The sequence below is a fragment of the Manacus candei genome, unplaced genomic scaffold (assembly GCF_025592945.1).
Source record: "Manacus candei isolate 608988 ecotype Guabito, Panama unplaced genomic scaffold, ASM2559294v1 h1tg000008l, whole genome shotgun sequence".
Lineage (NCBI taxonomy): Eukaryota > Metazoa > Chordata > Aves > Passeriformes > Pipridae > Manacus > Manacus candei.
Window position 1 is genome coordinate 8013592 of NW_026138056.1, and position 24205 is coordinate 8037796.

The window sequence follows — 24205 nt, forward strand, 5'->3', positions numbered from 1 at the left end:
AAAGGCAGGCAACATTATAAATTAAACTCCCTTTGCCCTCTCCCTTAAAAATGCACTTACATCACTTCTTTATTTTAATTTAGTAATTTTATTTCCTGAATTTTTTGTTATGTACAGAGCCATAGAGAGGGATATTTTTTATGAGTTTAAAAGATAATTTCATAGCTCTAGGCATTTTTCTGTATTGAAATTTGATATTTTTTTCTCAATATGAAGTGATATGTTCAAAAATTAACGTTAGTCAATAAGTCAGTTTTATTTATACAATGCATTATAAATTATGGGTTCACATCTAATTCCCTAAAGCATGGCAATATTCCTACTGACTGTACAGATGATGAGCTCAAGCAAACTGCTGGGCAGCAATTTTTTTAGCTTCATTCCTTTTCCTAACAGGCATATGTCTTATGATGTTTGTATTCATCTCAGGTAACAAACATAAATATGAGAAAGAAAATCCTCCATGTAAAAATCCATTGTATTCTGCAACTGGGGAGTAACCAATATTCTGTATCTGCATTTATGAACAGAATATTTGTTCTTAATATGCAGGATCGTGCCCTCTCCATAACTGAGGAGCTGCCTTTCAGAATAGTCAGTTTGATGGCCTAATGGAGTATCCTCTCTCCTTGAAGATAACATATGTTCATTAACTTGACACTGATACAAAGTGCTTTTCATTCTGCCAGTCCTTTATACAACAACTTGTTCATTACTTGTTACCCTCAGTAAGGGTCATCCCTCACTAAGGGCTAAACCATATAAAAGAGGTAGGAGTTGCTTCCATAAAGCAAGCTGTAGAATAGTCTGATTTACAAAAACTTAGGATTATAGCTTTGGTAATAGTCCAGCTTGAAAGAAAAATTTGAGCTACTGAGCAGTTAAGACTGCATCATAATGCAAATACAGAGAGGATCATAATGAAGATTACTAAAGTAACCTCAATTCTTCCTTCTTTACCCTTGTAGTGCTTAACTTCAAAGCACTACTTTTCTTTTAATGTGGGTCTTTGGCAGTTGCAGTATTTCATAGACTGGCAAGCCAGAGAGAGAACTATAACCATCCAATTTAACCTCCTATGTAAAACAGGACACAATGTCACTTGCTGTTGTTACTTTGAGCCAATTAACTAGTGTGTGACTAAGCATAACTTTCAAAGGCATTAATTTTTTCACTTGAGGATTTTGAGAAATGGAAAATCCATTAGTTTTCTTGCTGGTTTGTTCCAACAGTTAATCAGTCCCTCTGTTTAAGAAACTGTATGCCTCATTGCTTATCTGGGTGGTTTCATGGTCTCAGCTTCCAACTATGAGCAATTCAGGTCTTTTGTCTTTGGACTAAAGATCCCTTTATTCACTCACTATTTTCTCTGCATTGTTAAGTGTCTTAGTCACTATAAACAAGTTATCCTAATGCAGACTTGTCAAGGAAGCTAAATAACTTGCAGTTCTAAAGTCTCTCACTCAAACACTTTCTGTAGCCCTCCAAATAATTTTGAGGCTCTCTTCTACTTCTTCTTTCTTTTCTTTTGCATCTTCTTCAGAATATGGGAACCAGAATTATGCTGTATTTCAACAGGAAATGAGAGACTGATATCCATCACGAGTCCAAAGCAAAACTATACACACCACCCCCCTGTCTCAACCTACCCATACATATTTATTATTTTTGTTGGACAAAAGTTATGCAGACTTCTTAGGACAGTTACAGACCTATTAGATTTATGAGACTAATTTTACATTATGCTGTCTGTTACATTCTGAAAAACATTAAATGCAGGGGAAAAAAAATCACACAGCAACAAGGCCCACTGACACCAGTAGTAGAAGTACAAGCAGATGATAAGGAGAACACTTGGGATCTGCTACTGTGCTAGGGTCAGAATCCACTGTAGAAACACTGGTCCTTCATCCAAGGGTGTTCAAACCAGCCCAAGCCAGGGGAACTCCACTAGTACTGTTGCCTTTACTAGACCTGTTCCAGTCCAACCTTCCTACTTCTGCATTATTTTCCTTTCTTATCTTAGTTTTTCCCCCTTTGTTTCTCTTCATCTCTCTCTTCAGCTTGAGAAGCATTTGAAGCTAATAGATAAGATTCCATCTTCTGCAGCATTTCTATAAGCATGTGGCCAAAAACATCAGCAAGAAGTGATATATAAAACAGTTTTACTGCTACTGCAAGAGTTGCAACTCAGAGTTGCCTGAAGGCAATGTATGAGGTTTGCTCTTCTGAAATAAAAAGGTTATAAGCAAAAGTAAGCACCAGAAGAACTTCAATTTCTCTTTCTGTGTTTGTTATTACTTTATGTGCGCCTGTCATTAGGAGTAAGATAGTTTGAGAAACTGACATTACAGACTATTAGAATTAATTCTTTTTCCTGGATAGCTATTGCCACATTTATATAACCAAAGAGACTGTCAATTCAGGGAAGGTAAGTTGATACCAAAGTCATTCTTTCTTTTTCTACACTTTTAATAACTGGTAATGAAGATGATGTGTTTGTCCATGGAACTGAGAAAACTGAAAAGCCAAATTTTAGCTCCTTAATGTTGTACAACATCAGGATAATTATTTTAGCTTTCTAGGCCAATTTATTCCCTTAAAATTAATTAAATTCTTCTCTCGTTATCTAAATATTTCTTATTCTTGAACAGGTTACAATCAATTATATTTAATTGTTTCAGTAGTGCACTGAGCTTTTTTTTTCTAGTCCGAGTACAGTTCATCTCAAATGGTTTTCTGTGGTTATGGTGGGCTTTGGGGTTTTTTGGTGATGGGTATTCCAATGACCTTTAATGACTTAGCTGTTAGATGATACCACTTCTGAATTCTATTTTCATTATCATAAAATTGTTTCCATGCTTTCTACAAATATTCAGACTCAGTAGTGAGATGGAAAATGCAGGTGTTAACAGGCTAAAATCTTTCTGATCTCCTTGGAGGAAAGGGCTGATGAAGGCTTGAAATGTGCAAACTAAAACAGTCAGTAAAAGTGCTCTCCATTCAAAAATGTGCATTTTTAAATGTGAAAGTCTATGGTCTTAAGCAAAATGTGCAGAAAGTCTGACTACCTTTAAATAAAATGTCACACATAAAGCCACACGACTTGTTCACTGTATGAAACTTGCCACCTCTCTTTAATGATATGAATGCCAAAATACGCTTAACTGCTTATAAATATATAAACATCTGCAATGAGCCAGTGAAGAAAGCAGCTGTATCACCTAGAAGCAGTCAAGCTGTCTACTGGGGGAACTTGATTCCTCTCTACCAATGGCATTCTGTGTGAGCTTTATGAGTGCAGGAACACTGGTCATTCAGTGAGATGAAACAATCTAATTAGATATTGCTTTTAGCTTTTTTACACAGCATTAAATAACAAAAATAGTAACGTGGAATTTAATGAGTAGTTTTTGCTGTAAACAATAAACATCTAACTTTCAGGAATAACAAAATATAAGGTTGATGAAGAATAAGGTTGGAGGGGACTGAGGGCTGTAGCTGTGAGACAACTGATTTTTCAATTATAGTCTATCCATAATTATGAGGAACAGTTTCCAATATTCAAACACAAGAGAAAAGCTCTTTTTATAAAATAAATCCATTGCAGTAAACAGCATTTGTTTACATTTGGCAAGCTTGGCTCCTTTCAGAAAATGCACGCTATGCCATGTCCAAATGATTCTATTATTATGAAAAATGTCTTCACTGAAAGGGTTGTCAAACATTGGAACAGGCTGCCCAAAGAATTGGTTGAAATACCATCTCTGGAGGTATTTAAAAGACATGTAGGTGTGGCACTTAGAGGCATAGCTTAGTGGTGGACTTGGCCACGCTGACTTAACTATTGGACTCAAAGATCTTAGAGGCCTTTTCCAAACTAAACAATTCTATGAAATTCACATGTGAATAAAAATCCTCTTCACATAGTCATAATAAGATCCATGATAACTTGGTAACCACAACTCCACCTCAAAGAAGAGTTAAATTGTTCTGCGCTGCCCATTCTCACACCTGCAGATCATTCACCCAAAAAAGTATATCTGCCCTACTTACACAAACAAACTGGACAGCACATGAATAATTCACAGAATGGCAGTCTCTCCTATTAACTGCATACTGACAGACTCTGCCATGCACACAAAACGTGGCTGAAACTAAAACCATCGTATAGAACCAGGCTGCATATGTATTTTGTAAATCAAAAATACACTTGACCTGTGAATGAGGATTTTGTTCTTTTTTGATAGATTCAGCATGTGGAAGCTGTTATATTCTCATGGACCAGTTGCTTCTTAGCAGTGTGATCATAAATGTTAGCAGGTCTGCAGTACAAGAAGGAATCAAGCACAGAAACTGCTCTCATGTAGAGAACACTATTTCCCAAAAATGCCTTCTATACATTACCATCTGAAAGGTCTAGAAATATACAGGTAAGACTGAGTGTGTCATTTTAGGGTTTTGTCCATTTGATACCATCTTTACCTAGGATGCATGATCCTCTGGGACCTCTCATACATGCTCAGTGTACTCTTTCCATTGGGTGCTGTGAATGACAGTAGACATTGCTACTCCCTAAAGCCTATAGCACTTCTCAGCTTCAGCACCAGAGTACAGGATCATAAGGGAATAAGGAAGGAAGATAATTACACAAGAGTAAGGAAACATGGAGAGAACACCATGAGAGAGGAAGTGAAGTTTCATGATATTCTTCTGGTACTTGGCATTGGAAAGTGTGGCATCCATCCTTCTTCACTCACTATCCATATGGTTCCAGTCAAATAGTATGTCAGACAAAGTCAAGAATTGGGCCTAGAGTAAGGTAATTGACAATGAAAGAGAAAGAAAAATAAGGAAAAATTAGAGGATGAGGAGGATAAAGGGAAGAAATAGATAAAATTGATGAAGAAATAGAGTGCGAATCCCAAAACGTTAAGAAATATATACCCCATAAAAGGTGTAGGGGGGCTGGGGACAGGGCACAGAGACAGAGAGATCATTAACAGGGACAGTAATGAGGTGTGTGTAACTATATAAGTTACAGCTAGACCTGACTAGAATTTGGGATGCCTTGTGCATGCACAGAGTATGAACTGCTGTGTTCACATGGCCACATCTTTTTACCTACTACAACTTTTGAGAAATGTGTATCACCATGTGTTAATATACATGACTGTAGATAAACATGTCACAATGTGTACGAGAATTAATTGGTAAGTATGTAATTAAAATGCTCTTATACTTAGAATACAATAGTATTAAGTAAGTTTTTTTGGATCAAGTTCTCTCGAAAGGACTTGTGCCCCTTTGGGCATAGGTACAAACTGTAAGCACTGTTCAGCCATTTGGAGGGTGACATGGCCTCTCGCCATCTCTGTTCATACAGCTTAGCCAGGGGTTGTGCCACCAACCTCCATCATCTATGCTCTGCTGCTCCCCATTTGTCTCTACTATTTCCTCTTTTGTGGGGATACTTGAAAATATAGAAGAGAGTAAGTGATGCAAAAACATGACTAACTCATACGCAAATTCCTGCTGGGAAATCTGCCAGGTTGCTATGGGAAACGCACACTGCAAGGAGCATCTGCTCCCTGACTTTGCTTCTCTGTTCTAGCACGTTCACTTACACTCTCAGGGGGCTTAGATAGACCGTCCTTGCTGACGTGGAAATATGCTAACAGAGTCTGATACCCTTTCACAAATATTGGACAATTTGTACCTTCACTTTCTTTTGTCAATTTGGCCTGACTAGAAGCCTGACCCACAAAAAATGAACATGGGAAATCTATGTCCTTGTATGATGACCATTTCTGCAAGAACAAGATACAATTTCAACTGGCCATAATATCATATTTCTATTGCCACTTGTAATTCATACAGACGATATGAACCTTACCATCTCAAATAGAGGAGAACCCAGTGATACTTAATATATATTTTAAATCAGTCACCACTTCAAACACACTAGATGCAAACCTTCAGTCTTCCCTGCTTGCCACCTCCAATGCCTCACACATGATTACAAAGAGTGGCACTTGTCATTCTTCACTCCTGTCACACAATTTTCTAAACAAAACAAGCTCATCCTACAAAGGGCTCTTATCACTTACAGATATCCCTGAAATCCAAACAATCTGGAAACAGCCTGTTGGTTCAATATATTCACAGCATCTACAGTCTAGTTCATCAGATAGGAAAACAGCAAAATTACTTCAAAGCCTGATTACTAATCTGTGTTAGATAGGCACAGTGTAATTTCATAGGAAGAGTGTTTCAATCAGATACATGATCCAAACACCTTTTCTGCAGAAGGGTATCTTCCAGTAAATTGAAAAAATACTTCGTTTTTGGCAACTGACACGCTAGTGGAGATGTGAGGTTTTTTATTCTTATGCTTCACCATCAATAGTACATATTTTCAAGCCCAGGTCTCTTTAGCCGGAATTTCTGTGACCTTTGCCTTTTGTTTTTTATTTCCAAAACCTAGTGCAACATTCATATGTAATGAAAAATGTGACACAATGTATTGGGTTTGTGTGGTGAGATTTTGATGCTGGAGGGGACATAAGGGTGGCTTCTGTGAGAAGCTGCTAGAAGCTTCCCCTGTATCTGACAGAGCCAATGCCAGGAAACTCCAAGACAGACCCACTGCTGGCCAAGGCTGAGCCCATCAGCAACGGTGGTAGTGCCTCTGGGAATAATGTAATTAAGGAGGGAGGGGGAACTGTGAAACAGAAGAGATAGGAGGAAGAATATGTGAAAGAACTAGCCCTGTGGAAAGAATATGTGGAAAGAATATGTGGAAAGAAGCACCAAGGTCAGTGAAGAAGGAGGGGAAGAAGGTCCTCCTGGCACCGGAGCTGAGATTCCCCTGTAGCCCATGGTTCAGACCATGGTGAGTCAGGCTGCCCCCCTGCAGCCCGTGGAGGTCTACAGTGGAGCAGACATCCACTTGCAGCCCATGGAGAGTCCCACACTAGAGCAGGTGGAAGCCCAAGGGAGGCTGTGACCCTGTGGGGGTCACCCTATGCTGAAGCAGGCTTTTGGCAGGAGTTGTGGGGCCATGGACAGAGGAGCTCATGTTGGAGCAGGTTTGCTGGCAGGACTTGTGACCCTGTGGAGGACCCATGTTGGAGCTGTCTGTGCCTGAAGGACTGCCCCCCATGGAAGGGTACCACATTGGAACACTTTGCAAAGAACTCAGCCTGTGGAAAGGACTCGTGTTGAAGAAGTTCATGGAGGGCTGTCTCCTGTGGGAGGGATCCTACACTGGAGCATGGGAAGAGTGTGAGGAGTCCTATTCCTGAGGAGGAAGGAGCAGCAGGACAATGTGTGATGAACTGACCAAAGCCCCCATCCCCCACTCGCCTGTGCTGCTGGCAGGGAGCAGAAGAAAGAGAATTTGGGAGTGAAGTTAAGCCCGTGAAGAAGGGAGGGGTGTGGGAAAGCCGTTTTAAGGTTTAGTTTTTATTTCTTATTACCCTGCTCTGACTTGATTTATAATAAATTAAAATAATTTCCCGAAGTTGAGTCTGTTTTGCCTCTGACAATAATTAGTGAGTGATCTCTCCCTGCCCTTGTCTAGGCCTATGAGCCTTTCAATATATTTTCTCTCCCCTGTCCAGCTGAGGAGGGGAGTGATAGAGCAGCTTTGGTGGGCACCAGAGACCCAGCCAGGCTCAACACACCACACACAGTTAGACAGTAACAATGCTTAATTTTTTCTTCTCCACAATGCATAGTTACCTAGTCTGGATATTGAACGTAGGCTTCCTCTACTACAGTATCTCAGTGGGAGCTACTAATGATACAATTTGAAACAGGCAAAAATACACATTTCAGCAGTAGCCTATGACACAGGAAAAGCAGTGATAAAAAATGGATAGCCATACCTTTCATAAGATCCTATTTTTTTTTCCACTAGTAGTTTAATTCTGATTACTTACATTACAGCAGAACCCGGCCCTAGAAATTAGGCATGTCCACACTGCACCAGCCACTGTACAGATAGAGCAGGAAGGGAGAGCATAACGAAATGGTGCGATTTGCTGCTCAGTGTGATAGAACAGCAGCTACATGTTTCTCAGGAGTAAGAAGTTTATTGCAGGAGTGTTTTAGGCACTGTCGAAGAAAGAATTAGCATGTTGTGAAACTGTAAAAGGGAAGCTTCTTCCACGCTGGAGAGAATTCTTGTACAGGATTCAGAAATACTTAAAAGATTTCACAGAATCATAGAATGGTTTGGGTGGGAAGTGACCTTGAAGTTCATCTACTTCCAGCTAGTCCATCTACTTCCAGCTCCCGCAGCTTCTCGCGCTCCCGCCGCCCCTCCGCGGTGACGCGCGGGCGCGCCCCCGAGCGCCGCCCACCGGCCGCGCCGCTCCCGCTGCTCCCGGCTCGGGGCCGAGCCCGCGCCGCGCTCGCGGCCGTGCGCCGCCTGCCGGGGCAGGGAGGCCATGGCCGCGCCCCGGGCTCGCACACGCGGCTGGCGCAGGCGCGGCGGGGCGGGTGCCCGCGGCGGGGAGGGAACGGCTGCGCCCCGCGCGCCCCCGCGGTGCGCGCCCCCCAGAGGTGGGGGAGGAGGGCGATAGGGGCCGGCGCGCCGCGGCCCCCGTTCCCCCCTCGCCTTCGCCCCCGCCTCCGCCTCCTCCGCGCTCCCCGGGCACAGGCGCGCCCTCTGCTCGCACCGCGCATGCACGCACCCCCACCCCCCCGCCCCCGGCGCGCGCGCGCGCGCACTGGAGTGCTCGTGCAGGAGGCGGCGGTGACGGCCGGAGAGACGCGCGCAGGCCCCCCCCCGAAGCCCCCTCCCCAAATTCCCCCCCCCCCATTCCCTCCCTCCCTTCCCTTTTCCCCGTGCCCCTCCCGCGCGGCGGCGGCGGCGGCAGCGGAGCCCCCCCCGCTCCCCCGGGAAGCGCGGCTCCGCGCGCGCGCGCGGGCGGCAGGTAAGCGCGAGCCCTCTCCCGGTTCCCCCCTCCCTGCTCCCGCGCGGCGGCCGGGCCGGCGCTGCGCTGCGCGCGCGCGCTCTCCCTCGCGCGCCCTCTCCCTCCCTCCCTCCGCCTCCTCCTCCTCCCTCCCATCCCTCCCCCGCTCGCCGCCGCCGCCACCGTTACAGCCCCGGCAGCGCGCGCTGGGTGAGATGGCGGCGCCGCGGGCGCGTCCCCCGCCTTCAGCCTCGGAGCCTTCGCGCGCCTGCCTCCCGCAGGCGATGGGAGGGAGAGGGAAAGGAGGAGGAGGACGAGGACGCGTCCAGCGATGGATGCGCACCCTGTGGCGCGCGGGCCCCGCGCGCTGCAGCGGCCACCGCAACAAAGGGGCGCCGCATCCAGGCGGCGGGAGCCGCGCGGGAGCCGTTGGAGCGAGGGAGGGAGGGAGGGAGGGAGCGAGCGGGGCGCCGTCCTTGCGCAGCCCCGTGAGGCGGCGCGGCGGGAGCGCCGGGCTCGCTCCGGAGAGCAGCCGCTGCCGCTCGCGGGCGCCCCCGACGCCGGTCCGGGAGCGCGGGCGGCGCGGCAGGAGCTGGGCTGGTCCCCGCCGGGAACCCGCCCGCGCCGCGTCCCCGCCGGCGGGTGCGTGGAGCGGGCGTGCGCCTCCGCGGCCACGGGCACAGCAGCCGCCGGAACCGGCGTGGGCAGGCACCGAGCGCGTCCCGAGCAGGCACAGCCCCGGACACACCTCCCCACGTCCCGGCGGTGGTAGCGGCAGTGTAAAAAGTGTGTGAAGGAATAAATCAGAATTAATTCAGACAATTACCTCAGTAATTAATTCTCCCTCAGTAAATGTCAACAGAACTGCAGTAAAATTGCATATTTTTTAACAGAACAGGGTGCAATTGCTGCTAGATTATTAGCAGTGACGTTTTGCTACTTGTTTGAAAAGAAAGCATTTTTCCCAGCTTACAAAGAGCTCCAAACATAGCCTGTTGAAATAGTGGTTGTCTTGCCCTCTTTGGTGCTGGATTGATAACGTTTTCGTGGGCCAGCAGACTCAGAGAGCCCAGAAAAATACACAAGACACAAGAGCGTTTCTTGGTTTTCTTTTGTGGTCTTCCTTTTTTTTTTTTTTTTTGGTAGCGAGGAACACTAGCTGAGATGCCAGACCTGCAAAGGTATTTGTAGTGAGTCAAACGTTCCCATACCATGTGAAACACACGGCACCAAGAGTGGAAGTTGCATACCTGTCATCATACCTGTTGTAGAATGTCATAGAATTTAGGAAAGAAGTTCCCAGCAGCTCTGTGCCAGGTGATGGAGGATTTATTCTGAACCATTATTAAATTTCCCTCCTCTATGCTATGTTTCCTTTTTCTGTCACAATGAGATGCCAGCGATTGGGATTAAATAATTTGAATTATGTGTCTGGCATTATGCTTCTACTCTTTGGATATCTCCATTGTTTGGAGATCTGGTACACTTGGTGTCTCTTTCCCTGGTCCTTGATGCTCATCTGCCCATAGCACAGTCTGCTGTCCTTTGGGATGCCCAATCTGCTTGCCAGACCCTCTGCTAGGGTTGCTCAAATCTCTGGTTCAGCAGAAGACTAATCAGCTTCTTGATGGGTTGGTTACTGGGTTGACTGTAGTGATTCCTGTGGAGGTTTTTCAGACTTTTAGGTGTAGCGCGAAGTAAGTAGCAGGAAAGTGGAGCCAGGGAAGTGCAGTAGCCAGAGAAAAGTAAACACATGATTTATATCAACGTTATCAGAGCAGTTTATGCAGTAGAACTGTAGTACCACTGAAAAATAACTGAGTATTTTAACAGTGCATTTTGTCTAACATAAAATAATTGAGAGTGCTGTGTTTTAACATACAAATTTAAAATAATTTTTGGAATAGATCTTATAACTTCTTGAAATGTTATTATCTTCCTGTCTTTCAGGCTGAAGGTGGCCCAGTCTGAGGGCTAATCTGTCAAATATTTAATAATCATTTGCTCAGAAAATTTCCCACGTTGTTCATGGTAAGGCTTATATTTGATATTTCACATTCAGTTTGTTGTGCTGACACAGAGTATTTCTTACACATTTTTAGTATTAACGTTTTCTTTAGCTGTAAGAATTACTTAAGAGTTGGATCATACATTTACTGAGAATTGCAGTTTCACAGAGGAGGTTTCCAGTTTTGTATAACTGAATCAATAAATAAAACTGAGTAATTGTAAAGTGAAAAGGAAAGACGTTTATGTATTTACAATTTTAAAATAAGTTTCAGAGTAATGCTTGTATAATCTAAAAGCTTTTTCTGATCATATTAAGAAAAAAATTATTTGACAATTTTTTTAGTATGTAAATGGTTTCGTCTGTTGGGATTTTATGACTCAGACTGCTTTATAAAAATTACAAAACTTTCCCTTGTTATTTTACAGGAGTTTTTCATCAGTATGTCTGAAACCATTAAATATAATGACGACGATCACAAAACTGTGTTCCTGAAAACATTGAATGAACAACGTTTGGAAGGAGAATTTTGTGACATAGCTATTGTGGTTGAAGATGTTAAGTTCAGAGCCCATAGGTGTGTGCTTGCTGCCTGCAGTACCTACTTCAAAAAGCTTTTCAAAAAACTGGAAGTTGATAGTTCATCAGTAATAGAAATAGATTTTCTTCGTTCTGATATTTTTGAGGAAGTTCTCAATTACATGTATACTGCAAAGATATCTGTTAAGAAAGAGGATGTAAATTTGATGATGTCTTCAGGCCAGATCCTCGGTATTCGATTTCTCGATAAACTCTGCTCTCAAAAACGTGATGTTTCTAGTCCTGAAGACAACACACAGTCCAAGAGCAAGTACTGTCTAAAAATAAACCGTCCTATGGGAGAACCCAATGATACACAAGATGATGAGGTGGAAGAAATTGGAGATCATGATGATAGTCCATCAGATGTGACAGTGGAAGGAACTCCTCCAAGTCAGGAAGATGGAAAGTCACCAACAACTACCCTGAGAGTGCAAGAGGCAATTCTGAAAGAGTTGGGAAGTGAAGAAGTTCGAAAAGTAAACTGCTATGGCCAAGAAGTAGAGCCTATGGAAACGACTGAATCTAAAGACTTAGGATCTCAGACCCCTCAGGCTTTGACATTTAACGATGGCATAAGTGAAGTGAAAGATGAACAGACACCTGGCTGGACCACGGCAGCTGGGGATATGAAGTTTGAGTACTTACTTTATGGTCACAGGGAACATATTGTATGTCAGGCTTGTGGCAAGACCTTTTCTGACGAAGCGCGATTGAGAAAACATGAAAAGTTACACACTGCTGATAGGCCGTTTGTTTGTGAAATGTGTACAAAGGGCTTTACCACGCAAGCTCATTTGAAAGAGCACTTGAAAATACACACAGGCTACAAACCTTACAGTTGCGAGGTGTGTGGAAAGTCTTTTATTCGCGCACCAGATCTAAAAAAGCATGAAAGAGTTCACAGTAATGAGAGGCCATTTGCATGCCATATGTGTGATAAGGCTTTCAAGCACAAGTCCCATCTCAAGGACCATGAAAGAAGACACCGAGGAGAGAAACCTTTTGTCTGCAGTTCCTGCACTAAAGCATTTGCTAAGGCATCTGACCTAAAAAGGCATGAGAACAATATGCACAGTGAAAGAAAACAAGTTACTACAGCCAATTCCATCCAGAGTGAAACAGAACAGTTACAGGCAGCAGCCATGGCTGCGGAAGCAGAGCAGCAATTAGAAACTATAGCTTGTAGTTAAGATCTAAAGCAAAAACTTTATCAGAAATAATATAAGAAATGAAAATGAACAAAATCTAGTGTTGATATACGTTTAGACTGAGAATTTTTTCAAGAAATCATATTTTTAAAGAATTGAATGTTACATAGGAATACATAGCATCACTTGGTTAGGTATTTTAAAACATTTCAGAGAGGGGTATTCTTAGAATGTGAAGCAATTTTGTTGCCATTAGCAGTATAGCGCACTAATACCTGCTTTAATTTGAGAGTGTGATCAAGTTCTCTATAAAACAGGGATAATTGCTGGCTGATACTTATTTCATTCAGTATGGAATACTGCATACAACATAACATTGCAATCAGTGAGAATCAGTAAGTTTGAAAGTGCTGAAATCTCAAAAATCACAAACATGGAAAGGAAATACTTGGTTTTCATAGTTCTAAAGGTGTTATAATTTTTTGAGAAACAGACATTGATTCCCTAAGCTTTTTAATTCCTCCTTTTTCCACTTAATGTAGGTAGGTACAGTAGAGTGTAAGTGGGATGGTGATCAGAATGAAATTGCTTCTTATTCCATTCCCCCAGATACCCTCTTACTTTAATCAAGGTGGCAAGTTTAATGAAATACTTGATTTCTTGAAAAAACTACATTATTCACAGTGATTCTGGCTGGCAAAGCAGCAGCGTCATGGCATTCACCAATCCCTTCAGTGGGTAAAAAAGTCTGCCTCATTTGTTTTTGTGTTCACTCTTATATAGGGCCCTGGAGTTGGGACTGGGCCACAAAGGGAAAAGGGTGCAGCATGGATGAGATGTACTCCTTACTCAAACCCAGTAGAAATCAGTTTAGGCTAATACAGCCTGAGGCTGTGCTTTTTATTATGCAGCTTTCAGTTCACCTAACCTAGCACAGTAAAGGTAAAGGAGTGTTTCTGGGAGCACAGGAGGTTTAGCTGCACTGGTGAGTGACCTGTCACTGCCAGACTCCTGGAGCTGCGGAGCACAGCCACAGGCTGTCACATACCTGCCCACAGTGTTCAGCTGGGGTTTGTGTCATGGCTTGTCTTACCAGCTCATAGGTCCTGTTCAAGTTTAAAAGCTTCCACCTTCTAACTCACCACCTCTCAGCAATAGAGACACTTCAGTGAGTGAATTCAGTTGTAATTGATCCAGAGTGAGTGTTCGGTATTAGTCAATTGCTTAGTCTCGCCTATTTTTTTTTTTTAAGATAAGCTGGGGTACATGCTGCTAATTTAATAGTTAACTCACAGAGTCAACAAAATAAGTTGTCTTTGGATTGCAGTCTCCTGTGTGTAGTCAGCAAGAGAAGACACAATAACAGTGGTAATGTAATCCAAAGGGATATTGAGCCTTTATTTTAAATTTGTAAATACTACAACTGTTGTGAAAACTTCATTTGAAGTTGGAATGGGCAAAACCCCACACTCTTGGGCACACTGTAGTAACATTGGTCACTTGTGATACCTATAGCATATGGAAGTGTTAGGTCAGTTTCTGGTAAGTTACTGTGTGGTACATCACATCTTGCTTTTCTAAAAAGAAATTTAGAAAGTGTTTTTGGAACTGTTATATGGAACTTCTATCATTGGGGTTTTTTTTTGTTTGGTTGAGGTTTTTTTTTACAGCTTCGTTTTATTCATGTACTCATCAGGTTAAACAGTTATCTTAAAATGCCAGTAATTGTTTGAACGCTGGTCTGTAAATAAAACATGAACTTAATATTTTAGAAAATGTAAACTTCGGACCTTTACCAATATATTTTTTTAAAATGTTGCTTCATTTTACATTCAGTAATATTAGTTTGTAAACAAACTATACATTTTGTACCTGTGCAACATCAGAGGATGTGTATTCATTGCATTTTATTGGTTCTCTTGAGGAACATGATAAATGACCATTGTTAAAATGTTTTACTGTATATGATCATAGATATAAAGATAGTAGGTCCAAAATAGGATCTACGTTTTTTTTCTAAATATATTAGTTGTGCTATGTTTTCTTATCTAAAATTGTGTTCACTTTTTTTCTAGATTAAATTGGGGTTGATAAGAACATACAAAACAGATCTGTTGTAACAAGAGTTCAAAAGTGTAAAATGTGAAGAAAGTAAATTTTCTCTAGGTCTAATATGAAAAGTGCAAGAAGCAATGAGCTTAAATTACAACAGTAAACATTTACATTAAAAAAAATCTTTTAAAGGGTTTAATGCCTGGGGAAACATTGCAATCTCCACTAGTGGTGACATTCAAAAATGGGTTAGACAAACATGTGTTAGGAATGGTTTAAATATGGTTAATTCTGCTTTGAAGCTGAGGGATAAGCTGAATAACCTCTCAAGAACAGCTTCATTGGTTTGTTGTTGGGGGGAGGGAGGGTTTGTTTTTTCTTTGGTTGGTTGGTTGGTTAGTTGGTTTTTTGGAAAGTAATAAATTAAAATGGATCTCATGGGACAGCAGGCACTTAAGTAGAAAGACAGAGCTCAAGTCTTACGGTTAAAAGAATATTGCCCCCTGACTTTCGAGCACAAACAGTCAGGCTGTGAATTTGAAATTGTTATAGAAAAACAGGCTTGCATTAAAAGACTCACTACCAAAAGTGTGATAACATTCTGTGTGGCCGGAAAAGTTAACAGCTATAAGGACTGTGTGATGTTTGTAGCTTTTAAAAGCTGGGACAGATTGATATTATATATAATCTAATACAGAAGTGTGCAGAGGCATGAACAAATGTTATTGTTGCATGTTCCTTGGACAAGTATAAACACCTTATGTGAGACTTGGTCTTAACAGTCTATGACAGGATCAAATTAAATGAAGTCAATTGAATTGTCTCCATGTCAAAGGTTTTGAAAGGGGCCTCGGCCTCCTGCTAGTTTTTAGGTGCTTAAGTGTCAGAAGACTGCTTAGCTGACAATACTGGTTAAGAAGGCAAAGGCTCAGTTATATTTCTGAAGCTGATTGAAAGTTTTATTGACAATTCCTACTACCACCGTCTGTTTTAAGGATGTAAAATTACCTTATTTTTTCTTTTTTTGAAAGCCAATGGATAATTGGTTTTCTCCATGGTTGTTTTTACTCAAGGCAGAGAGAAGGCCTAGAATACTTAAGTTTAAAGTTTTGGAAGAGGTTTCAGAAAGAAGGTGTGGATGTAACCTTAGCTGTATATAGATTATTGTTAGTGTTCTAAATTAACCTGTTTGTTGTGTATGTTCTGAAGGGAGGTTCACTTATATATTGTGGGGATCTGTCTGTGAAGTTCAGATAAATCTGTCTTCATCTTAAGACACTACTACTTCTGTCTCTCATCTGTGCCAGAAGACATCGTGTATAAAAGCAGGTGTGTGTCAGCTCCGAGCCACCGAGGTTTTCCAACCTGATAAACAGTAAGCTGTAAACCATATTGATTGAGTAATGGGCAAATTTTTATTTTTGCTTTTACAAGGATGGCATGGCAGCTTCTTTCAGAGTTTATGAGACAGTGGATGAGATTTTCTCTGACTAAAGGGAATTTTGCTGTTGACTGTATTGGGGCCAGACTAGTCTAACATTCCTTAAAAGTTTTCGAAGAGCAGGCAAGTTAGCTAATTGGTGTGCATGCAGGAATGACAGAATGCTGTAGAAAATAGATGGCTAAAATAACATTGAATATGGATTACTTTTTTCTCCAAATTAAGTAGCAAAAATGTTATGTATAGAATTAGTCCTGAACGTACACTTATCAATCTGTGGTTTATGAGATCAGAGTCAGTTATGTCTTTAATATACATAGGATAGCAAACACTTGGTTACTCTCTTTGGCTGACACTGAACCTCCATCCATCTTGTGTTGTTGCATGACCATGTGGCTTCAATGGAACCCTCTGTGTATGGGAATTAAGTATATTAATAGGTGTTGTGTAAGCAGGGCTTACATGTATACAATGCAGCAACATGTTAGTTGATGTGAAATGAGCTTCTTTTGGCGATTGTCTTGTGTGAGGTCAGCACCAGATGAGACACTAAACCACAGTCGTCTCAGCTGCAAAAAGATCTAAATATAAGGAAGTATAATAATTTAATTAAAAGGCTTTGCACTTAAAAGACTAACTTAGAGTGAAAAGAAATATTTGAAATAAGAACTTTGCTATTCTGTGATTTTAACTGTGTGTTCTTAAAATAGCTTGGTTTTTTGTTTGGGTTTTGTTTCGGGGTTTTTTTTAAGAGAAAAAGGAACAAAAGTAACACATTTTGTCCTCTGGTATCTGCTTAATTTCTGATCCTAATTGTGTTAGCCATAGGTATGCTGCTGATTATTTGGCACAACTCAGTTTGGAAACTAAATGTTCAGGAAGAATACCTTTCAGCCCTTCTCCACTCCCCACCCCTTCTTTTACACAGTGTTCATTTATCAATAGTTAAAAAAATAATAGAAAATGAAGCAACTCACAGTTGAGTGAGTACTTCTGGTTTTATTTTTCTGCTTAATTCTTTTAGAAAGATTTAAACCTGGAGATTAGAGTATTAGAGGTCAGTTTGTGAAAGGAAATGCGTCACACTCACTTTGGTAGCAAACATGTGGATCAGTTTCTGTTTGTTCATATAAGCTACAAAATACTAAAGTCTTGCCATTTAGGTACCCAAACAAGTTCTTTTGAAGATCAGGCCCCAGTTTTCTAATGTAGAGATAACTTTTGTTATTCCATTAAGTAAGAATACTTAAAATTAATAGAGTCTGTGTGACATACAGAATAAAATATCTGGTTATATCAGAAAGTCTACCCTAAGGTTAGAGTATATTTTTAGGGACAGATTATCTTTTATTAAGTATTTTATAAATTTAGATACCTCTAGGCTTACAGAAAGGACAAAGCATTTACGCAGGAGAGTACATCTGCTTACAACAGATGACTTTTCTGAATGTAAACATTTGCAGATTGATACAGAACAGAATAATTCTACCTGGAAGGTAAAGACAGATCTAAGGAATTTTCATCTTTTTCAAACAGTTAGTCTTTAGATCACAGCAATATGCCCAATCAGCCAGAAACTTGCGCATTTCATTAAAAATTCCATTACTGCAGTTGGTCTGTCATTTGTCTTCATATAGATCTAAAACAATTATAATAACATTCTTACTCATTTCAGAACAGATGGAGAATTTCCATGAATAGATTTGTTAAATATGTGTCATAAGAGTTGAGACACCTATTCTCAGGAATGATTTTTAAATGTAATACAAGAAACCTGAAATAGCCAAAATTAGTAATTTTTGAACTAAGAACTAAGAGAAATAGATATAATGCATTGGATATAGATCATCTTTATGAAATCATTAAATCATGAGAGCTATTTTCTACTTTTTCCACCAAAACATGAGAATTTTTCTTCTGTTTAGAAAAATGTCTTTTCTGATGCAAACCCTTCTGTTGAAAACAATAACTAAAACCACTACTGTGCCTACACTTGTAGTTTTCTGACTTCTTCCCAATGGCCTATTTATACATTTAAGTAACCTGCATATGCTAAGAACTTAGAGTATTTTTGTCTTTTAAAATATTCTAAAGACCAAGCTTCCCTGCATCTAAGTTTTCATTCTTCAGTAATAAAGACACTTTTTTTTCAGGGTCCCAGGGTACTACAAACAGTGCTTACAGGAATAAAGCATTGTAGTGGCTCTGCAGATTGCTCAAACAGGAGGATGGGGTATACTAGAGCTCCACTCTGAGATCAAAACCTCACTTCTTTCTACTATAGAATTTGGAAATGGTACTGACACAAGATTGTGTGTACTTCCACGTGGGAGTTTCTCTTCAACTGATAACTGAGGTTATCAGTTATCTGCAGGTGATTTCTGTCTGATTTGTACTCATCATCAGCATAATTAGGGTTTACAGAGAAGAGTTTTCGGGATGCTGTCTTTCAAAATGTTAGTTCTAATTTTACATACTGTCAGACCTTGTTCACATGTTCCTATTGTGTTTAAGGTTGCATGGGCAAAGTAAAGGAAAAGTGTTGGGGTAAAGGCAAGAAAGTAATGTGAAAATGTTCTAAACACCGCATTTCTTAAACTATTACAAATTGAATGCAATTTTGTATTTAATACATTTAGGGTACATTATATTAAAGAATATGTTTTCAATGCTTAAGAAGTCACTAGTCTCAGATCATAATTTTTTTATTTGTTTCCATTACTTTAATCTCCAGCATTTAGAATCAGTGTGTAGCTTTAGATTCTCTGGCTATGAAAGCCATGAAGTGTCATGTAACTCTGATGCTTGATATATCAAATTATACTGACTGTCTATAGCTAATCACATTTAGTACTTTTTTTCTTTACACCTGGACATCCATCTTTTTTATACTTTAGATAAACCCATTAGCATTCTCCCATTTCCTGTTACAAAATAACTGAAGTTTTCATGAGATTTGCTTAGGCCACTAAGGAATGTTTTCTCAGATGGCAGTAGAATTTGATCCGATTGCTTTGCAAAGATGTAAAATGAATAGAGAGTGGCTTCTTGTGTATGGAAGAATAGTTTACAATGATTTTTTTTTTCTAAATTTAAACATTGTTTTTATTTGTTTCCATTCTGCTATAAAGCTTGCTGTTTGAGAGTACAGTCTTCTAAAGGCACAGCAAAGTATACTTTGTATAGTAAAGCTTAATTGTTCCTTCTTGATTCCTTTCCTGCTCAGAAAGGTGTCTGGTGAACTTCTCTGTCAGTGCAAGGTAAGTGATCAAAGTATTCAGGTAAGAACAGGGATGATGGTAAACAGCAAAGAGGAAGGAACAGGACCTTCTCATTTAAACTGGTGTAAGGAGTGACAGCTCACCCCCTAAAGGTTTATTTTGTCATGACAAATCTCATTGCTAAATTATGTTCTTTTGTTCCTGTTGAATTCTTTATTTTTGAGTACTTGTGAGGGTAAAGAGGTTCCAGGGAAGCTCAAAACAATTCCACCTGTTTCTTCAGGTAGAATTTACCATGCATAAAATTGTGGTAGATCTAATATTCTGGTTACTCATTAATATGCTGGACAGTATGTACTATTTATAACAAAATAATAGCTATTGACTTTGATCCAAAGATGATCTAGCCTTGGTTCTTTGAGCACAGGAAGAGGCTTGGCACTCTATTTAGCTTGAACCTATTTGTCTGTCTTAGGTGGTAACAAAAAAAGAGAAGTAATGCACCAAGGCAGTAGGCTTTATGCCCAAGGCACAGCTAAATCATGAGATGTTTCCCTGTTTTCGAGTTAACGAAAGAGCTAAATGAGGTCAAGGAATCACATCCACAGTGATTTAAGACCAAAGTTGTGGTTGCTGCAGTTTATTGTTGTTTTTCTGCCTGCAGTAGCACTCCTGTAAGGTCTCAGTGAACCAATTCATGAAGAGCTGAAGCACCTGAACAATAATGACTGTTCTGAGGCATTTTTTTTCTTAACTTTATTAGCCCCACATGATTGCCTTGGTGCTAGGGTCAGTGGAAGAGCAGCCTCAATTTAGAACGACTTCAGTTATTGTGGAGCTACCTCTTAAGACATCAGCTTTGTGTTTCAACTGCCATAGTAAAACTGCAAATTGTTGCTAAAAGGGGTTATCCCATTCTTTCTTTTTTTGCTGTTACCTTTTGCACCTGTTTCCTCCTCTGTTAGCCTCGGATTTAGTGGCTTTTGTGGCTTTAGAATAAGCCAGTTGAGTGTATTCCTATAACAATGCAATTTAGTGCTTCAGTGAGTTAGTTTTAAATTGACCTCCCTTGTTCATTAGGTTTGACCCAAGGTAAGTGGCAGGAGCACATTGCTAGAGTTAGGAAAAGGAATGGAGCAGGACTTGCCAGCTTTGGCACCACATTGAATGCCATATGATGAAACACAGCACTTGTTGCACGGTTTGCGAGAAGCAGCCAGACAACAGAAAGGATCAGACATAAGTCCTTTGCAACACCCACTGCTGGTAGATTTATGGGATTTCGAAGAGGGATATCTGTGCTTCATTTCTGCTTTTTCAGATGAATGGAATTTGGGGTTTGAAGTTGGGGCTTTTATTCTCTTTGTTATTATTTAAGTTAATCTGACCCTGCTTACCTCTTATTCAACAATCCTACACAGCCTTGAATGGTGACAAATTGATCAAATTAAGGAGAAAAGAGGTATTAATAAAAGACAATAGGTATTTAACTTACTGAAGAACAAAACTGTAATCCCAAAAGGATGAAAAATGTATTTTTTCAACATAAGTTAATCTTTGCAAGTATTAGAAGTAAACAATATTTTCCTCATAGTTATTTACATCTATTTTAGGTCACTTGCTGTGTAAAAAATAATCACTCTTTTTAGTTATTGCAAATAATATAAATCCAAAGTAGGTTGTGTATTTCATTAGGTGATGTCAGCTAGACTGATTTCATCACAAGAGTTGTTTTTTTCTGTCTTTCTGGTTTAGGATCCTGTGATAAACTTAAAACTTTCAAATGATTGATTTTGATTTATAAATATATATATAAATATATATATTAATATATAAATATTAATGCACTTGAAGGCCTGAAAATAAAATGTGTAGGTTTTCATACATTTCCACTTGGTACATACTTCAGATTAATGCATTTTATATGTGGTTATTGAGTTGTGTAGCTGAGGCTTCAGAAGGTATTCCTTGCTGAGAGTTGCCTTCTCTCAGTGAGAAATTCTTACCTGAAAATATTTCTGTTCTCTGGTATTTCTCATAGTTTTCTGTGATTTTAACAATTTTTTTCCCCATCTGAAGTAATGGTATTTGAATATTTTCTTTTTACAAAATGCCTTATTTTATATTACAGCTATTATTGATTTTGATATTTTACCCAGTAATGTTTTACTAATTTGTCCAGATTATCCAGTAAGATTTATAACAACAATGACCACTATATTCATGCTCTTAAAGTATAAAATAGAACTTAAACCAGGATTTTGAGTATAAAATTTGTAATGCTGGTGTAAGCTTTCAATATTTAACTTTTCAGCACTGTGCAGAAAACTTTATACCCCGGAAAGCAATAAGATCTCATTGACTGCTCCTATTGGAAAGACTTGATTTTTTAAAAAAAGTATGTGTATGTATATTCTAATTTTGTTTCTGGATTTCTTGATCTTGGGTCAAGTAAGGAAAAAGATTTCAACTGTCAGCTTGGGAATTAGGAAAGAGCAGCTCTACTCTTTTGTATTTCAGATGAGTTAGAAGTCTGAACATAACTGGACTTGGTTACTAGACTAACAGTTATCTATAACTATACATATAGTAACAATTAAAACTTACATTTTTTACGGTGCCTGACAAGTTTGCTTATGCTCGAGTTTTGCCATTCGATCTGCAGAAAAACCCCAAAAAAACAAAAACAACACAAAAACCCCCACCAAACCACAACCCTGTAATTCTTACTTGAAAATGTCATTACTGCCATCATAAACAGAGTTATGTTAGACAGAAATGTTTTAATTGAAGTGAACAATTACCCATTTTAAGAGTGTTAGTCATATGTTTTCAATATAAAGCATAGATTTAATTTTCCACTTCAGTAATTAACTTTTATCCAGTTGTATGACTTTCTTGTAGATCTCCCATTGTTTCAAGGACAGATTAAATGCAGTCAGACAGTAGCCCTGATTTGATGGATGTGATAAATTCTACTAGAATAGGGATGTCCTATTATAGATACTTTTCAATTGGACATGCATTATGCTCTGTGAATCTTGCTAACCTAATTTAAAGTTTTGATACTCTACTGTTTTAAATCCTTTCTTTTGTATCAAAGTTGATGTTTTCAAACTCAATTTAAAATTCATATATTTATCTTATTTGGCCACATTTTTTAATTTTTAGCCGTGCATGATGAAATCTCCATTCTTTTGACTCTATAGGACAAGTTGTGTATTTAGTGTTTGTATTTCATATTGCTGTAATTCAGTACAATTTCCCATTCTCAGTTCTTGAATTTAAGCTGTTTAGTAGCATATTAAAATTATGATTTCGTTATTTACATACGTTTGTTCTCTCAGCATTAAATTAAGCATGTGGTTTAATATTTAGGTTGTTTACATTTGTCAAAATGTATAACTGATTTATTGAGGACTCTAATAGCATTTTTTATGAGTTAGGAAGTTTCTTCATTCATTCCTCTCCTTAGTTCATTGGCAAACTGTTTTGCCATGGGTCATAAATGTTTCTTTAATTCTCTCCTTTTAGGTTCTTTGAAGACTTGAGCAAATGCCAAATTTTATGATTCGTGTCAAGTTACACACACCAATAAGCCATGGCATGATCAGAGTCTTAAAACAGTTTTTATAGAAGAGAGAAAGACACGTAAAAGCCACTCATTTTTAGTGTAACAAATGTCACACTGGTAGTAACAGAAAAGGTTTGAAGGTGAGAGTTTCATTTGTGGCAGATTCCCAACCCATCCTATGTGTCTTCAGTGTGGTGCGGAATGGTATGGCCTGGTCCATGTCAGGAGACAGTTGTTGTGTGTGAGGTTCTTTAAAGTCTCTGCCTATGTTTCACAGTGTCTCTGCTAGATCTGGAGTCACTAGCCAAGGACTTGACTGAACTGAATTCCTTGCTGTATAAAAGAATTCCTGTGTAGTGGAAAGCCTCTGAATTTTGGACTGTGATTCATTCATCTGTCTCGGTGAAGGGACTGGCAACTTGCAGAGGTGTGGCAGGTGGGAGCAACGATTGCTTTGATTCTACTGCACAGTTGTATGTGCAGTGATGTTTAGGTGAGTCTGTCAATCTTTTATTTAAACCTTCTGAATTTATCTAGGTCCTTATTTCTTGTTGATTGGCTTTTGCTTTGGGTTCAGCTTCTCTAATTTTGACTTCCATCTAAAAGAGAAAGATGCCAATTTACTTACGGGACTGTTGGAAGATAACCATTCATGGGTGTGAGGCATTCAGATGAGAGGGTGGCAATAAAACCAACTGAGGGAAGTGGGGCTTTTGGGATCTACTTGCAGACTGTGGAAGTCCTGTGGTGGGCTCATCTTTGTGCTACTTAAAAAACCCTGCAATAAACAAAACAAAGAAACAAACAAAAACCCAAAACCCACCCGAAAACTGTACAGCTATTTCTCCTAGACTCTGTCTGAAATTTATTCATATTTGTAAATCTCAGCCCTGGACTACTGTGCAGTTTATCAGATTAGTTAAGAAAGATTAATAGACTGATGAATTGAAACTGTGGTGGCCACATTTATCTTCAGTGGTATTCACTTTTTCCTATCTGGAGAAATGTTGCATGTTCTTGCTTCTGGCTTTCAAGGTGTCATGTCTTTAGCTGCTGGAAATCTGTGCATCATTATTCTTCTGGAGCACTCACAGAAAGGTGACTGGCTTTTCGTTTAATTAGTTTTTCAGGAGATTTGCACTTGTGCCCCTTCTTTTGCTTTCTACCTCCTCTGTTTATTCACTACATCTCTCTGTTAGAGGTATAATAATCAGAGAGGTATTAGAAGTTAGGTGTCTAAATCTAGGACCCTGAA

General features: G+C 39.8%; 2 protein-coding genes across 4 annotated transcripts in view; both read left to right on the plus strand.

Moving 5' to 3' along the window:
* Positions 1-8493: 8493 nt before the first annotated feature.
* On the plus strand, positions 8494-14683 carry ZBTB14 (zinc finger and BTB domain containing 14). Of its 3 annotated transcripts, none has more exons than XM_051773631.1 (3): positions 8494-8945; positions 10875-10955; positions 11361-14683. In XM_051773631.1, the coding sequence occupies exons 2-3, from the start codon at positions 10953-10955 to the stop codon at positions 12702-12704; spliced, it is 1347 nt and encodes a 448-aa protein (XP_051629591.1). In that variant the 5' UTR covers positions 8494-8945; positions 10875-10952; the 3' UTR covers positions 12705-14683. The 3 variants fall into 3 exon arrangements, with proteins under 3 accessions (XP_051629591.1, XP_051629601.1, XP_051629607.1); XM_051773641.1 differs by lacking the exon at positions 8494-8945 and adding an exon at positions 9596-9710; XM_051773647.1 differs by lacking the exon at positions 8494-8945 and adding an exon at positions 9749-10241.
* Positions 14684-14817: 134 nt separating this feature from the next.
* The window catches only part of AKAIN1 (A-kinase anchor inhibitor 1), a 33584-nt gene continuing 24196 nt past the window's right edge, over positions 14818-24205 (plus strand). Inside the window, exons 1-2 of the mRNA XM_051774136.1 lie at positions 14818-18451; positions 23228-24062. Of these exons, the coding sequence (XP_051630096.1) occupies positions 23955-24062 (108 nt within the window). The 5' untranslated portion in view covers positions 14818-18451; positions 23228-23954. The remainder of the gene's footprint in view (positions 18452-23227; positions 24063-24205) is intronic.